The sequence below is a fragment of the Geotrypetes seraphini genome, chromosome 2 (genome assembly GCF_902459505.1).
Source record: "Geotrypetes seraphini chromosome 2, aGeoSer1.1, whole genome shotgun sequence".
NCBI lineage: Eukaryota > Metazoa > Chordata > Amphibia > Gymnophiona > Dermophiidae > Geotrypetes > Geotrypetes seraphini.
In genome coordinates this window covers 464,055,810-464,072,485 of record NC_047085.1, presented here as the reverse complement: position 1 = coordinate 464,072,485, position 16,676 = coordinate 464,055,810, and the positions used below count along the sequence as shown (strand labels likewise).

At 40.5% G+C, this 16,676-nt stretch overlaps 1 protein-coding gene across 2 annotated transcripts in view; it reads right to left on the bottom strand.

Moving 5' to 3' along the window:
• PTPRN2 (protein tyrosine phosphatase receptor type N2) overlaps positions 1-16,676 on the bottom strand; it is a 1,585,109-nt gene that overhangs the window by 1,044,858 nt on the left and 523,575 nt on the right. For both annotated transcript variants that reach the window (XM_033931599.1, XM_033931600.1), the window contains exon 10: positions 13,649-13,735. In XM_033931599.1, coding sequence (XP_033787490.1) covers positions 13,649-13,735 — 87 coding nt within the window. The remainder of the gene's footprint in view (positions 1-13,648; positions 13,736-16,676) is intronic.

Sequence of the window (16,676 nt, the reverse complement as noted above, 5' to 3'; positions counted from 1 at the left end):
TTTTGTAGATGCAGACTCCAGAATTGTACACAATATTCTAAATGAGGTCTCACCAAAGTCTTATACAGGGGCATCATTACCTCCTTTTTCCTACTGGCCATACCTCTCCCTATGCACCCTAGCATCCTTCTAGCTTTTTCCGTCACCTTTTCAACCTGTTTGGCCACCTTAAGATCATCACATACAATCACACCCAAATCTCGCTCTTCTGTCATGCAAATAAGCTCTTCATCCCCTAAATTGTACCATTCCTTCAGGTTTTTGCAGCCCAAATGCATGGCCTTGCATTTCTTAGCATTACATTTTAGCTGCCAAATTTCTGACCATTCTTCAAGCTTTGCTAGGTCTTTCTTCATATTATTCACACCATCCGGGATGTCTACTCTATTGCATCCGCAAAGAGGCAAATCTTGACAGCCCTTCTGCAATATCGCTTACAAAAATGTTAAAAAGAATAGGCCCAAGAACAGAACCTTGAGGCATACCACTGGTATCATCCCTTTCCTCAGAGTGATCTCCATTGACAGCTACCCTCTGTCACCTTTCACTCAACCAGTTCTTGACCTAACCCATCACTTTGGGACCCATCCCTAGGAACACTGTCAAAGGCTTTGCTAAAATCTAAATACACCACATCTAGCACACTCTCTCAATCCAATTCTCTGGTCACCCAGTCAAAGAAATTGATCAGATTTGTCTGACAAGACCTATCTCTAATGAATCTATGTTTCCTCCGGTCCTGTAATCCACTGGATTCCAGAAACTTCACCATTCTCTGTTTTAAAAGCATTTCCATTAATTTGCTTACCACAGAAGTTAGACTTACTGACCTGTAATTCTCTACTTCTTCCTTACTTCCACTTTTGTGGATAGGGACCATATCTGCCCTTCTTCAATCCTCCAGTACCCCTCCCAACTCTAGAGAAGCATTGAAAAGGTCTGCCAGTGGAGCCACTAGAGTTCCCTAAGTTCCTTCAGTACCCTTGGATGTACACCCTGAGACCACATCACTTTGTCCACCTTTAGTTTAGTTAGCTCCTCATGAACACAATCCTCTGAAGATTATTCAAGGTCTTCCACACCTCCAGCACTATATGCATTTGCCATCTCTGCTCCTGACGCTTTAGCTGTGAACACAGAACAGAAATATTTGTGAAGCAATTCACCCTTTATCAGTTTCTACATACCGTATTTCTCCCCTTCACCTCTGAATCTCACAATACCACTTTGAACTTCCTTCTATCACTAGTATATCTAAAAAATATCATGCCCCCCCCCCCCCAATTTTAACATGTCAACTATTTTTTTTCCATTCACATCTTTGCTTTCCTGACTAGTTGACCAGCCTCTCTTAAGTTTTCCAGATATTTTGCCTGTTTTCCTCTTACTGCGATCTTTTGTAGTTTATGAAAGCTAATCTCTTTTTTCTTACCTTTTCAGCTGCTACTTTTGAGAACCCTTCTTCTCCTCTTACCTTTATTTACTTTCCTTACAAAATGGTTTGTTGCCCTTATAACAGTTCCTTTCAGTTTTGTCCACTGCTTTCCTACTTCTTTCAAATGTTCCCATTTAGACAACAGTCCATCTTATCATAGTTTTTTAAAAGTCTAAAATCTCTACTTTCAAATGAGGCCTTTCTACACCTGTCTTAATATTAAACCACACCATGTGGTGATCACTGGATGCCAAATGATCACCCGCTACAACATCAGAAACACTTTCCCTGTTCGTAAGCATTAAGTCCAGTATTGCCCTATCCCGAATGGGCTCCATTACCAACTGCTGGAATAGTTCTCTTTGTAGAGAATCTAGGATCCCTCTACTTCTAGAAGACCGTGCAATACGGATACTCCAATTAATATTTGGTATATTAAAATAACCTATTAATAGCCCTTCCCCTTTTACAGCTATTTTATGAATGTCTTCTATTAAATCTCTATCCACTTCTTCTGTCTATGAAGGAGGCCTGCACGTTACATCAGGGTAAATACATTTTACATTCCTTGGTTGGGAGAAATGACATTCCATTCAAAATCACTATGCTGATTGGTATTAAGATCTACCCGATTTCAATGCATCTTTTGGTGGTTCACCAATCTATCACTAAAGATTATGGACACCCATAATTAAATTATCGAATCATGATTGCAGTCATTTTATGTCTGCTTGCTTAATTACATCAGCACACTAATGTACTTTTAATGGTGTTTAATGATAGAATAAGAAATAATAGAATTTGACAGTTATATAACCATTCTACAAAGCACATTAAATGCAACTAGTGCTTCCAGAGAAGAAGTTCTAAATCTGGATTTCTGGTGTAATTTAGGAATTCTTATTGTTTCAAGTTTATATATACTTCTTGATCCGTATTCAAAACTTCGGCACTCATGACTTCAGTTATTTACGTTTTTTGTCTTGATGGCTTCCCCCCCTCTCCCCCCCAATGACAGCATCCTGGAGTGTGGAGAAAGTTCAGCATATTATTTTTGCAACGTTGTCGGGCAAAAGGCAGCGTCAGAGAAAAGTATGCAGAGAGAAAATTTTAGCACTTGCTTCAGTGTGGTCTGGTATTGCCTCTCCTTCAGAAACAGGTCAGGTCTCGCTCCATATTCGCAGTATGGCTACAAAGCGTAAGGTTCCTAGCTTGATTTTAAAAGCAATCGCAAGTTTTATTCGCAATTTCACGGTATTCACGGTATACCAAAAACCCACAAATAAGATAGGAAAAAGTTATTTGCTTTTTTTTTTATATTCACAGGCCATATTTGAACATATCCCCTGCAAATATGGATGGAGAAGTGTGTGTGTGTGTATATATATATATATATATATATATATATATATTCACACATATATATATATATAATTTTATAATTAAGCACCAAGATAAGAAAATTATTCCTCACACTAGCTTATAGCCTTTTTAAAATTAGATGCAAACATAGGAAACAAACCTGGAAAATACCGCACTATAGGAGCCGGTATGAGTAATTATGAATCTGAGGCTGTGAAGTACGAAGACAGTAACCAACTGCAAGTTCCTGTGCTTTCCAGAGAGCAAAGATGATAAACAGATGTAGGGCTAGAGATTTGTGAAGTTGCTGCCGCATGTGGTCAGTATAACAAATTTCTGCATGACAGAGAGACTGTCCATTCTAGAGGAGAAGCTCACTGAAATTCTTTTATCGCTTCACAGCAAACTACAGTATAATCAAATAACAGATGAAGCTCTACAGTCAAAAGCTACTCAAGGAAATACCAGATTATCTGGTATTTTAAAAATATTGCTCTTCCCCTGTGTAATTGCCTAAACGGATTTCTGAGGTTGTCTGTGCACATACAGCCAGACACATACGGAAGGTACAACAAAGCTGTTTATTAATTCAGAAGCCTGAACCTATTACTTCAAAGACTCAGGGAAAGAAAAATAGTTTCTTAGTTCAAAAACAAAAGTCTTGAATCAGGCCTGTGACTTATAGGGCCCAAGACACTGTTCATGGCCAGTGGCTGCTACGCCCAAAACACAGGTGGCAACAGTTTTCTCTAGTCAACCAGGTCTGGCCCCAGCCACACCCTAGAACAGTGGTCTCAAACCCGCGGCCCGGGGGCCACATGCGACCCACTAGGTACTATTTTGAGGCCCTTGGTATGTTTATCATAATCACACAAGTACAATAAAACAGTTTCTTGATCATATGTCTCTTTAGCTATAAATTACAATATCATTATTAAGACAGACAAAAGAAAAGATTTATCAACTATAAAGAGTTTTACCTCATGCAAAACTGTAATTTTTTTAATAAGACATTAACTATTTTTTTCTGTGGCCCTCCAAGTACTTACAGATCCAAAATGTGGCCCTGTAAAAGGTTTGAGTTTGAGACCACTGCCATAGAATTTACAGTAGTTCACAGTACTTCAGCAAAAGTAGTTGGATTACCTCAACCAAGCAGGATGTCTAGTGGCTGCAGTCAAGGCATAGGCAGCGGAATGCATTTTTGTTTGGGGGGGGGGGCACAAGCTCCGCCTCAGGCTCTGCCCCCATAATAGTACTAATTGTAATACCATTTTTTTCCATTCATTTTTCCTATATACACATAACATAATCTTATTAACAATACATAATGGTTAACCACAAAATTAAAATACACAAAGCACACTGTATGTTTCTCAAAATTCATTCCTACTAGAACATCTGGCCTTGGTCACACATGCAGAACACAGATTACCCCTATGCAAATACAGGACCACAAACTAAAAGTACTGATGAAGGAGTCTGGGACTGGTTTTCCTAAGTGTTGAACTAAGTTTTCTCTTTAATAAAATGCTGAATTATGTTTAGCTGCAGACCTAACTTATCTCATGTTCTAGCCTGCCTGCCTTGGGTGTTAGCTTGGACATTCTAACTTCTTATGGCTATCTCAGCATAAACGATATGTAACAGAAAGACTGCAGGGCCTAGATAAGTGACCTGCTAATGACCTGCTAGTGTGAGCTTAGCACCAATGATTGTTAAGAAAAGTAACATGTGAAAAGTTTTTTCTAGAATTCAGTTATATAGCCAGAAGAATGTATAAATATCTCTGTAACTCCCTGGTTTCGGCACTTCTGAAGCCAGCTTGGAGCTCAGGAGACGCATATATATGCTAATAAAACCTGTTGCTTTCTTCAAGTCTCTAGGTTTTTTGGCTGCCCAAAGATGCAAGACTCCGCATGCAGAACAACCCCCAGAGAAATAGAAACAAATGCTATTCTAAAAACAGTGAACACTAAAACACTGAACCGAAAATAAGGAGAAATTCTACGCATATGACTAATAAACAAACATAAAAATGTATTGGTTAAGATCTACGCGTTCGGCTCATTGGGTCTGTTCGTTTGTATATACTAGATTGCACCAAAGTATAGTTCATACGTTCACTGATTGCTATGGCAAATATTGACGTGCCTTATGCTACTAAGCTCTGGTTTGTTCTTGCATAAATAAAGTGCAGATTGGTGTAGATTGGAACAGACAAAACAAACAGACCTATTGATATCCCGACGTTCGGTTATATTCATGTTACTTCGATAATATGAAACACGTGATAATGTTATTAGAAAAGATTCTTATTTTAGGATTGCGTACACGATCATTTGATTCTCGTCTTTTGAGTTCAGTAGGTTCAATACTTTAGTGAAGTGTTTATAGACTATTGAAAAATTTTTTTGTGACAATATCTTCATTTCGCGGAATTCTAAGTAAGTTCTTAATATATGTTTGAATTTGCATATTTTAAAATGTATATTACATGCTTTATTTTATATTTTCATGATTATATCATAAATAATAAAATCCTAGAGCGCGCATGCGCTGTTGAAATATCATGAGTCCTGGTGGCGTGAGGTGTGCTTCTGTGTCACTCCTCACGGCGCCTGCGCCAGCGACTCATCAAAATTCAGCAGGGGGTGAGGAATCCGAATTGCACACGTGCTCCAGCTCCGGATCGGATCCCGCTGCTCCTCTCTCCTCCCCCCACCCCTTTCCCGGCTCCGGAGGGGAATCGGTCTCAGCCCCGGGTGGGGGCGCGCACCAGTCCCCGGTCCGATCCTGCCTCCGGTTCAGGTTTTAGCCGCTCCCCGGTTACCTCGGTTCCACTTCAGGATCGGAACTGGCTCCGGCCGCAACGGGGTGCCAACTCGGCTTCTCCCTTTCTTTTTCTCGCCCTGGGAGGAGGATCGGGGAGGGAAATAAAATAACTATTAACATAAAATTTAATATGATATACAATTTGATATTTTCTTTTTTGTGATCTGGATTTTGTTTGAATAAAGTTCCATTTTTGGTTTAGTTTAAGACTTAAAATTCATAATAATTCATACTTAAACTTTAAATGCGAATTATTATGAAATAAATTTATCTGAATTGAATTTGGTTTAATCTTCAATGTATTGAATATATTTTATTTAATTTGATAGAAAATATGATAATTTTTATTGCGTATTTTATTTTCATAGTCAAAGATTTTCATTATTTGAATTTTGTTTCTTTGTAAATGTTGTGTGTTATGTTTGATTAGTTATTGTTACAAGTACGATATATGGTGCTGAGAATAAATGTCCAAATAAGTGTTCTCGACTTTTTTTAATTTATTATCCATGTCACATTTTTTATAAAGGTTAGTACCAATAACAACATGTTTCATTTAACATATTGATATATATCACAGTAATGATGTATTTTATTATCTCTCATGTAATTTACAAACTTAAAAATGGGAGGTGAAAGGGCCTCATAAGTGGAATAGTCTAGGGCCTCTTTTCATCTAAATCTGGCCCTGGAGACAGCAGATGTAATTTCTCAAAACTGACACAACTCAATCACTAAATTGAGAATAAAATCATTTTCCCTACCTTTGTTGTTTGGTGATTTTGGTTTTCAAACAACCAAGAAAGAGTCCAACAGGACAAAATCCCACAAATACTGGGCAGCAAAATCAGACAGTGGGAACGGACAATGAACACTCCTGCAAGACCACTGGTATGAAGTAAAACCTTGTTTATTTCAATCTGAGACGAGGTTTTACTTCACACCAGTGGTCCTGCAGGAGTGTTCATTGTCCATTCCCACTGTCTGATTTTGTTTTTCAAATTATCTTTTCCCAGTCTCTGGCTGCACTTCCTTCTGTCTGTGTCCTTAACTTTGTATCTAGGGCCACCTTAGCCATTTGCTGTTTTTCTCTCCACTTTCTGCCATACATCCATCTTTCATCCAAACAGACCGGGGATTTTAAATTACAGTCCACTTGAGGGGGAAATACTTTCAAAATAGAACAAAACACAAAAAAAAACCTTCTCTGTGAAAAAGTCAGTTCATGGAGCCATGAACTGACTTTTTCAGATAAGTGGTCTACTGTTAAACAACTCTTGTAGAGCCATAACATTTGTCACTCCAGTAGAAGCGAGAATCCTTGCTCCATGCAATGTGTTATGATTAAAATTCAAGCACCTTTCGAGCGACATTGTACCGCTGCTGTGGCGCCTTGCTGAAGAGCTTATGAGCACATTTAAATATTTAAAAGCCTTTAAATGTTATATGAAGATATTATTTGAGAAACTTGCCCAGTATTGATGAGAGGGGTTTTTATGTGTTTTGTTCTATACATCCATCTTTAGCATTAACTTTTAACATTCAACTTTCTTCCTTTTTTTTTTTGCTTTCTTCTCAAAATCTACTTTTCCATGTCTTCCCTTCCCATCTATTCATGTGTACCATCTCCTCCCTCTTTCTTCTCCCCTATTCTCATCTATCCATAAGAAGCATAAGAACATATGAAATGCCTCCGCTGGGTCAGACCTGAGGTCCATCGCGCCCAGCAGTCCGCTCACGCGGCGGCCCATCAGGTCCAGGACCTGTGCAGTAATCTTTTATCTATACCCCTCTATCCCCTTTTCCAGCAGGAAATTGTCCAATCCTTTCTTAAACCCCAGTACCGTTCGCTGCCCTATAACGTCCTCTGGAAGCGCATTCCAGGTGTCCACCACACGTTGGGTAAAGAAGAACTTCCTAGCATTCGTTTTGAATCTGTCCCCTTTCAACTTTTCCGAATGCCCTCTTGTTTTTTTATGTTCTGAAAGTTTGAAGAATCTGTCCCTCTCTACTCTCTCTATGCCCTTCATGATCTTGTAAGTCTCTATCATATCCCCTCTAAGTCTTCTCTTCTCCAGGGAAAAGAGACCCAGTTTCTCCAATCTCTCAGCGTATGAAAGGCTTTCCATCCCCTTAATCAGTCGTGTCGCTCTCCTCTGAACTCCCTCGAGTAACACCATATCCTTCTTAAGGTATGGTGACCAATACTGGACGCAGTACTCAAGATGCGGACGCACCATTGCCCGGTACAGCGGCAGGATAACTTCTTTCGTTCTTGTTGTAATACCCTTCTTGATTATCCCCAGCATTTTATTCGCTCTCTTGGCGGCCGCTGCGCACTGTGCCGTCGGCTTCATTGTCATGTCCACCATTACCCCCAAGTCCCTTTCTTGGGTACTCTCATTCAATAACATCCCTCCCATCATATAGCTGTGCCTCGGGTTTCTGATTCCCACATGCAATACTTTACATTTCTCAACATTGAACTTCATCTGCCATCTCTCTGCCCATTCCCCCAATTTGTCCAAGTCCCTTTGCAATTTTTCACAGTCCTCCTTTGTCCGAGCTCCACTAAATAGTTTGGTGTCGTCCGCAAATTTCTTATCTCTTCCCTGTCACACCCATTGCTGTGCACCATCTCTCCCTCCTTCTCCCCTCCATCCCTGTGCACCATCTTATCTCTCTCCTATGGTCAGACATCTGTCTTCCCCCTTCCCCCCTCATATGGTCTGGCATCTTTCTCCTCTCCTTTCCATAGCCTGGAATCTCTCTCCTCTTCCCACGGTCTAACATCTCTCTCCTCTCCTTTCTGCGGTCTGGCATTTCTCCTTCCTGTAGCCTGACATCTCTCTCTCCCCTCCTTCCCTTCCATTCTGTGGTCTGGGCATCTCTCTCTCTCTCTCTCTCTCTCTCCTTCCCATTCCAGTGGTCTGACATCTCTCTCTTCCCTCTTTCCACCAACTTTCATTAATCACCTTGAAATACCACAATATATAAATAATCTCTTCAGAACTTTAAATGTGCTTATTAGTGAATGCTCAGACCCACAATTATAACCCTAGTGAAAAATCACGGAGTCAGCTGTGTATGGAGACCATCATCGCGTGTTCATTGTTTCTTCCACCAATAACCATAGAACATATGTTCTAACAGTTCCAATAAACACTCAATTGGAAACAATGACAAACTTATCTGGTATATTTAGTGGTAATATTGCCAACACAGTTGCTCCGGGTACTTCCTTAATCACCATAACTGGTACATTTTCACTGACCCCCCAACTCCTCTCAACTGCCTCACTCCATGTCATCCAACTTTAACCCATATGTATGTATAAACAACCAAATCTGTAACTCCTCTGGTACGTTCCACTCCATATATGTTAATTTGTAACAAAATAACAAGGCAAGCGGTCCACCAAAGTATCCAGGTTTATTCAAGGTGCTCCCAGGAACCATGCCTGATACATTTCGCCAAACAAGGCTGGTCATTGCTAACAGAAAATCATGTGTTTCATACACAAAGCTAATACTCCTAAAACTTCTGTGACATACACAAGACTTACTTGAACTTATGGCTAAAGTACAAATTTAAATATCATATAGAGAACTGAACGATCTCAAGCGCTCACAGGCTAAAAGTCTGATGTATATTTCAAACTAATGACCCTATCGTGAGCTATCATTGATATCGTGAGCTATCATGTTTGGAGGACATGCTATCTCGGATACTTCAGTAGATAGCAATATACAGCAAGACGGCATTTAAACCGGCGATAATCCAGAGAGGCAGAGGTCTTTTTGCACTTTTTTGAGGTCCAGGCTGTTCTTGGATTTCGTGCCCCCATGATTCCATCAGCATTGAGAGGTATTTTAAAAGTGCTACTCGTCAGGTTTGCCTTTTCAATGATTTCTAGTTTAGCTACTGTGTTACATGTTTCTTGCAGTATAGCACTTAGAGAATTGCTACAATTTTGTATTGATTCATGGTAGTTTCTGTGTTGCTGTTTCCTAAAAATATTTGGTCTTTAAATATAGGGCCAGTAGTTTCACCATAGTGCGTTCTTTTTTGAGTGCAAGCAAAGTAAAAAATTTTTTAGTTATTAGATTTTATACTTAAAGAGTATTTTTGTCTTTTTTTAGTGTGAATGTTGGTGGATCCTGACGAAGCTCTTAGAGAACTATATAAGAGCGAAAAGGAGATCTTCCGTCGTGAAGCTAAGCTGGGAAGCTAAGTACCCTATATTCATGAAGCTAAAATCCTTCATAAGAGTTTATTCTTAAAAAGGGATACATTCGAAGACCAGTATAACAGTTGAAACTGATTTATATGTGGAAAAAATTTAAACTGCTTTATAAAAAAAATATACAAAAAAACTATTTAAAACAAAATTTTTTTTGAAAAATAGAGAACATATAAGATCAATGATAGCTCACGATAGGGTTTGAAATATACATCAGACTTTTAGCCTGTGAGCGCTTGAGATCGTTCAGTTCTCTATATGATATTTAAACTTGTACTTTAGCCATAAGTTCAAGTAAGTCTTGTGTATTTCATACACAAAGGACACAGAACCACCCTCACCCAGTATGGAAAAAGTAATCACAAACTACCCCTTCCCTCCCTTTTTTTTTTTTTTTTTTTTACAAAAGCACTGAAGAAGTTTTTAGCATTGATTGGTGGGCTGAATGTTCTGCACTGTTCTGACAATCATAGGATTTCTATGATCATCGGAGCAGTGAAGAGCATTCAGCATGCTGGCTTGTGCTACAATCCGAAGGAATGGTAAAGTTTAGGGGGTGAAGAAACAGTGGTGCATATCACCCAATACTGAACAAAATATAAAGATAGCAGATGTAAATTTGAAAAAAGAGAAAAAACAAATCACTTTACAAATTAACAAATAAAAATAAAACAAAACAATGGAATCAAGATAATACCATTTTATTGGACTAAAACATTTTTTTAATTAACTTTCAGAAGTCAAACCCTCTTTCCTTAGATCAGTGAAGTATACTGCTGTTACAATATCCTGCCCTGACCTGAGGAAAGAGAATTTGGTCTCAGAAAGTTAGTCAAAAATGTATTAAAATTAGTCCAATAGTCACCGCATTTCCATTTTCTATTTTAAACATTTATCAACACTACAATACTACTTTATCCTATAGCAAAAAATATAATTTTTTTTCTACCTTTGTAGTCTTGATTTTCATATAGGCTCTCTATCAGCTGCACTAGAGTTTTCCATAGTTTATTGTAAACCACACAATCAAAAGCTTTGCTGTAGTCGATGAAGCAAAGGTATAGGGGGTTTTAGTGTTCTTTGCTCTTCTCCAATATTCATCTAACATTGGACTAGGACTCGAGCACGAGTTGATGGCACCTAACAACCTTTGTCTCCCAGTTTCTGCTTTCCTCATCTTGTCATTTTCTTCCTTCCATCTACTGTCTGCCCCTTCCAGAAACTGACTGCCAACCTCCTTCCATCTCTCCTTCCTTCCCCCTCTCTCTTCTCATTTCCTCCACTCAGATCTGATATTTCTGTCTCCTTCCCCCTTTCCCCCATGCTCTGGCATTTCTTCCTTCTCTATTTTCTGCTTCTATCTAAATTAAATTCTCTATTATTCAGTCCTCAATTTCCCTCTTTTCACTGTGTCTACCCACAGATTAACACCCCTTTCTTTCACCCCTCCACTATCTCACTAACTCTCTTCTCCCCATCCAGCATATGGCCTTTTTCTTTATCCCCTCCTTCCATCCAGTATGTGTTCTCTTTCTCCACTTCCATTCAGCATCTGCTCTTCCCTCTCAACTGACATCCCTCTTCTCTCTCTCTCTTCTCCCTACTTCCATCATCTGTCCCTTCTCTCCTTCTCTTCCTCCATTCCTATTCCATCGCGTTATCCTACCCCTTCACCTTCTCACCGCTGCTTTCCCACATGCTCCTGATGCTGACAGCAAAAGTTCTCCCCACTTCCATCATCTGCCCCTTCTCCCCACTTCCATCATCTACCCTGCCCCCTTCTCCCCACTTCCATCATCTGTCTGACTGCCTCCTTCTCTCTCTTTCCCACTCCGAGCCTCCACCCCAGGCCCGTTTCCCTCCCTTTCCCCTCACCTAAACGGTGACGATGGGCCTCAGCATCGACAGCAAGATCAGGCCTGGCATAGACAGCAAGATCTCCCCCCCCCCCCACCCGGCATAGACAGCAAGATCGGCACAAAGCTTCCCTATGATGTGAACTGCCAGGCGGAAACAGGAAGTTGTGTCAGAGGGAAACTTTGGGCTGAGCACCGTTTGCAGTTGCCATTGCCGATCTTGCTGCCTATGCAGGCGGAGCAGTGGGGGGGGGTGGTTAATCTTGCAATCGGTCGTCCGTCCCTCCCTCAGTCGCCATTTGGAAAAAAAAATTGGAAAGATGCCTACTGGGCCTATCCTTTAATCCGGCCCTGAACATGATGGCAGATAAAGGCCAAATGGATCATCCAGTCTGCCCATCTGCAGCATCCACTATCTCATCCACTCCATATTGGCTTGGCTAAGGCTCTTTACACTTGCATTGTGATGTCATAGAGCTTTATGGTTATAGAAACACAGTATACCAACAAAAAAATCCAAATCACTTAATGAGATCAGCCTGCTGACGTCGGAGGAAAGCCTTTTGGGTCAGCAGGGCATTCCAATTACCTCCTTCCAGGTGGGCTGTTCTTTACTGCATCTTATTTAGGTGGCACTAAGAGCCCCTACACTAACTGCATTAGCTCTTTGGTACAGTCCAGCTAATACTCAAAGTGATTTGAGCAGGCAGGAGAGGATCTTGTGTACTTAAATCACCTGTGGCCACCTAACTCTTGATATTCAATGGCACAAAACCAGGCAGTGCCGCTAAACATCAGCTCAGACTGCCCAAATTAAAAGTAAGCAGGTTAGAGGTAGTACAGGGAGCAGTGTTGAGGAGGAAACAGTGGTTATGTAGGCATTGACAATATTCACTGCTAGAACCTATGTGGCTAACATAGACAAGTTAGAACAGCTCAAAAGCTGTCCCGTGAGGCTCCGCAAGAGGTCATGACAGCCATTTTTAAGATGCTGCTGCTAGAGGCAGGAACTCCTATTACCCCAACTGGATCAGTGCTTGGAGGTAGGCTGGAGGGGGGGGGGGGGCGTGATTGAGACCCTGTGGGTTGAAGGGGGCAGAAGGAAGGGCCTCTTTCTGTGGGCCAGAGTGGGCTCAAAGGACTTCAGCAAGGGTTTTCACAGTTACAAGAAGCCCAGCCGATATTTAGCCGGGGCCCACATAACTGCCTCATGCTGTTCTTGGCTGAATATTTGCCCAGGACCTGCATAAGCTTTACCAGCCAAGGTAGTTTACAAAAATTAGCCCCAGATATTCAGTACCGAAATCCACACATGGCCTGGCACTGAATATCCAGAGCTAATTTAGCCAGCCACAGTCCATGTTTGAAAAAATGTTGACTGCCACTGGTTGAATATCACCCACAGTAAGTATAACATACTAGCTCGCTAATGCTTCCATGACCATTCCCCACCCATGCCACACCCCTATGAGAAAATTACTGAAAATTTCAGCAATGCTCAGTTTAACATGCCAAAACAGGGAAATTACAGCAAAACCCCTTAACAGGTTGAGCAGTAGTCTTTTTTCATGTATTAACCATGCGTTAAGGGCTTAATGCACTTTAGTATAAGGGCCCTTTCATCTGGAGAGTTACCTTGATACTGGTTTGAACGGAATACCACAGCTATCCACATAAAGGCAGCAATCCATACCCTGCATAGATATTCAGCACGGCCCATGATCCAAATAGCGGTACTGAAAATCTGTTTAATGATTCAAACGCTGACTCCAGAATTTACATATTACCCAATATATTTGTATCATGATGTTTTTCAAGAAATTTGTGTAATGAAGTGAGGCCAACAGATAAAAGATGAACAATGTATATACATAATAAAAAAATGCAATGTGGAGACGCAAGCATACTCGTACATACTCGACATCGCTGAAGGCACTCATCTGCAGTTTCAGAAGATCTGCCACATTCTTTATTAACTCCAGACCTTTTTCGACACTCAGAGGACTGTTGAAAGAAAGAGGAAAAAAAAACCACAGCATTACATTTTAAAAAAATGGAACTCATCAATACTTGATAGGTTAAAAGTCCCAACAGAGTTATCACCTTTGCCTGCTAGAGCCTGAAAGCTCCAGCTTACTGTATTACTGTCACATAACAAGAGTGACATGAAGAGGCCTGGGATCAGGTGCATCTCTGGGCATGATGAATCACCTGAATTTTCCAGCAATAGGACAAACAATAAGGTGTAAATGGAATTGTTAGGAAGTGTAATGGGCCTCTGATGCAGTGACGGTTCAGCTGAGGCCTCAATACAAAACAAAAAAAAAAGTGAAATAGGAAAAATATTGGCAAAATGAGGCTGGAAACAGACGCTGAAAGTCAAATTGCAGAACTGTGCATCAGATGGACAAGAGGAAAGCAGATTTTTAAACTCATTAGTTGTTGAAATGAGTCCTCCATCAAGTAAAAGGGTACACATGAAATGTACATTTCAGAGTAAACATTAACTCATTCAGTGCCAGATGATCTCAGGAAGCAACCCCCCCCCCAAAAAAAAAAAATAAACCCTTGCATGCAGTGAGCAGCAATATTTGCCTAAGGGCATATACCTCTTTATTTGCAATTCACAAGTATGATTTCAGGAAACTTCAGTAAGAGATGATATTTATTGTCATTTTATTTAGGGGTAATTTTATAAAAGCTTTTTTGGGTTAAAATCCAGCTATATGCATAGAAAGAGCCTTTTATACAACTGTGGAGCTGGTTAAAACACAGTTACTTACCTGTAGCAGGGGTTCTCAGTGAGCAGCAGGCAGATAGTCTCACATGTGGGTGATGCCATCCACGGAAACTAGCACGGCCAGTCAAAAAGTTTAAGACCATTTGTACCGTGTGCATGCAGGTGCCCTCCCGTCCGACGTCAGCTCACAGGGCCATCAGTTCAGTAACAAATCTAAGAAGCCAACTAGGAGAGGTGGGAGAGTTGTGAGACTATCTGCCTGCTGCCCTCGGATAACACCTGGTATGGGTAAGTAACTGTGCTTTATTTGAGGTCAAGCAGGCAGCATATTCTCACATGCGGATCACCAGACTGGATGGACCTCACGAAAATCGTTTGTAGTACCTGAAGATTGGAGAGTGGCCAATGTTACACTGAATTTAGAAAGGGTTCCAGGGGAGATCCGGGAAATTACAGACCGGTAAGCCTCACTTCAGTGCTGGGCAAAATGGTGGAAACAATTTTTTAAAAATTAAATTATGGAACACGTAGACAAACATGATTTATGAGACAGAGTCAGCATGGGTTCAGTCGAAGGAGATCTTGCCTCACCAATTTGCTTCATTTCTTTGAAGGTGTGAATAAACATGTGGAAAAAGGTGAGCCAGTTGATGTAGTGTATCTTGATTTTCAGAAAGCTTTTGATAAAGCTCCTCATGAGAGGCTCCTGAGAAAATTAAAGTCATGGGATAGATGGCAAAGTTCAGTTGTAGATTAGGAATTGGTTATCGGATAGAAAACAGAGGGTAGGGTTAAATGGTCATGTTTCTCAATGGAGGAGAGTAAACAGTGGAGTGCCACAGAGGTCTGTATTGGGACCAGTGCTATTTAACTTATTTATAAATGATCTGGAAATTGGAACTACAAGTGAAGTGATTAAATTTGCAGATGACACTAAACTGTTCAAAGTTGTTAAAACGCATGCAGATTGTGAAAAATTGCAGGCAGACCTTAGGAAATTAGAAGACTGGGCTTCCAAGTGGCAGATGAAATTTAATGTGGACAAATTCAAAGTGATGCCCATTAGGAAGAATAACCCAGTTACCAGTTATCAGTTACCAGATGCTAGGGTCTATCTTGGGGTTAGCGCCCCCCAAAAAGATTTGGGTGTCATTGTAGACAATACAATGAAACCTTCCGCCCAATGTGCGGCAGCAGCCAAAAAAGCAAATAAGATGCTAGGAATTATTAAAAAAGGGATAGTTAACAAGACTAAGAATGCTATAATGCCCCTATATCGCTCCATGGTGTGGCCTCACCTGGAGTATTACGTTCAATTCTGAAAGATATAGCGGCACTAGAAAAGATTCAAAGAAGAGTGACCAAGATGATAAAGGGGATAGAACTCCTCTCGTATGAGAAAAGACTAAAAAGGTTAGGGCTTTTCAGCTAGGAAAAGAAATGGCTAAGGGGAGATATGATTAAAGTCTACAAAATTCTGAGTGGAGTAGAATGGGTACAAGTGGATCGATTTTTGACTCTGTCAAAAATTGCAAGGACTAGGGGACACTTGAAGTTACAGAGAAATATTTTTTAAACCAATTGGAGGAAAAAAAATTTCGCTCAGAGATCAGTTAAGCTCTGGAACGAATTGCCAGAGGTTGTGGTAGGAGCAGATAGCGTAACTGGTTTTAAGAAAGGTTTGGATAATTTCCTGGAGGAAAAGTCCATAGTCTGTTATTGAGAAAGACATGGGGGAAGCCACTGCTTGCAGTGGATTGCTAGCATGGAATGTTGCTACTCTTTGGGTTTTGGCCACGTATTGGTGACCTGGATTAGCCACCGTGAGGACGGGCTACTGGGCTTGATGGGCCATTGGTCTGATCCAGTAAGGCTATTCTTATGTTATATTGCATTACATTAGTGATTTCTATTCCGCCATTACCTTGCGGTTCAAGGCAGATTATATATGAGTTGTTCTTACTCTGTCATGGTAAAATGTATATAAGGTGAGTCTGACACAAGATCTTGAAATTCACTGATTCAAAGTGCAGACGTGATATCAATAAGGAAGGTTACTTTCCAAGTAAGATGTTTCAGAGATGAAATCGAGAATGGCTCAAAAGGAGGCTTCATCAGAATGGAAAAGATAACATTAAGGTCATAAGAAACAGAAGGATGCTTGAGTGGAGGTCTGGTATGAAAAGGTCTTCATGAATCTAGAAA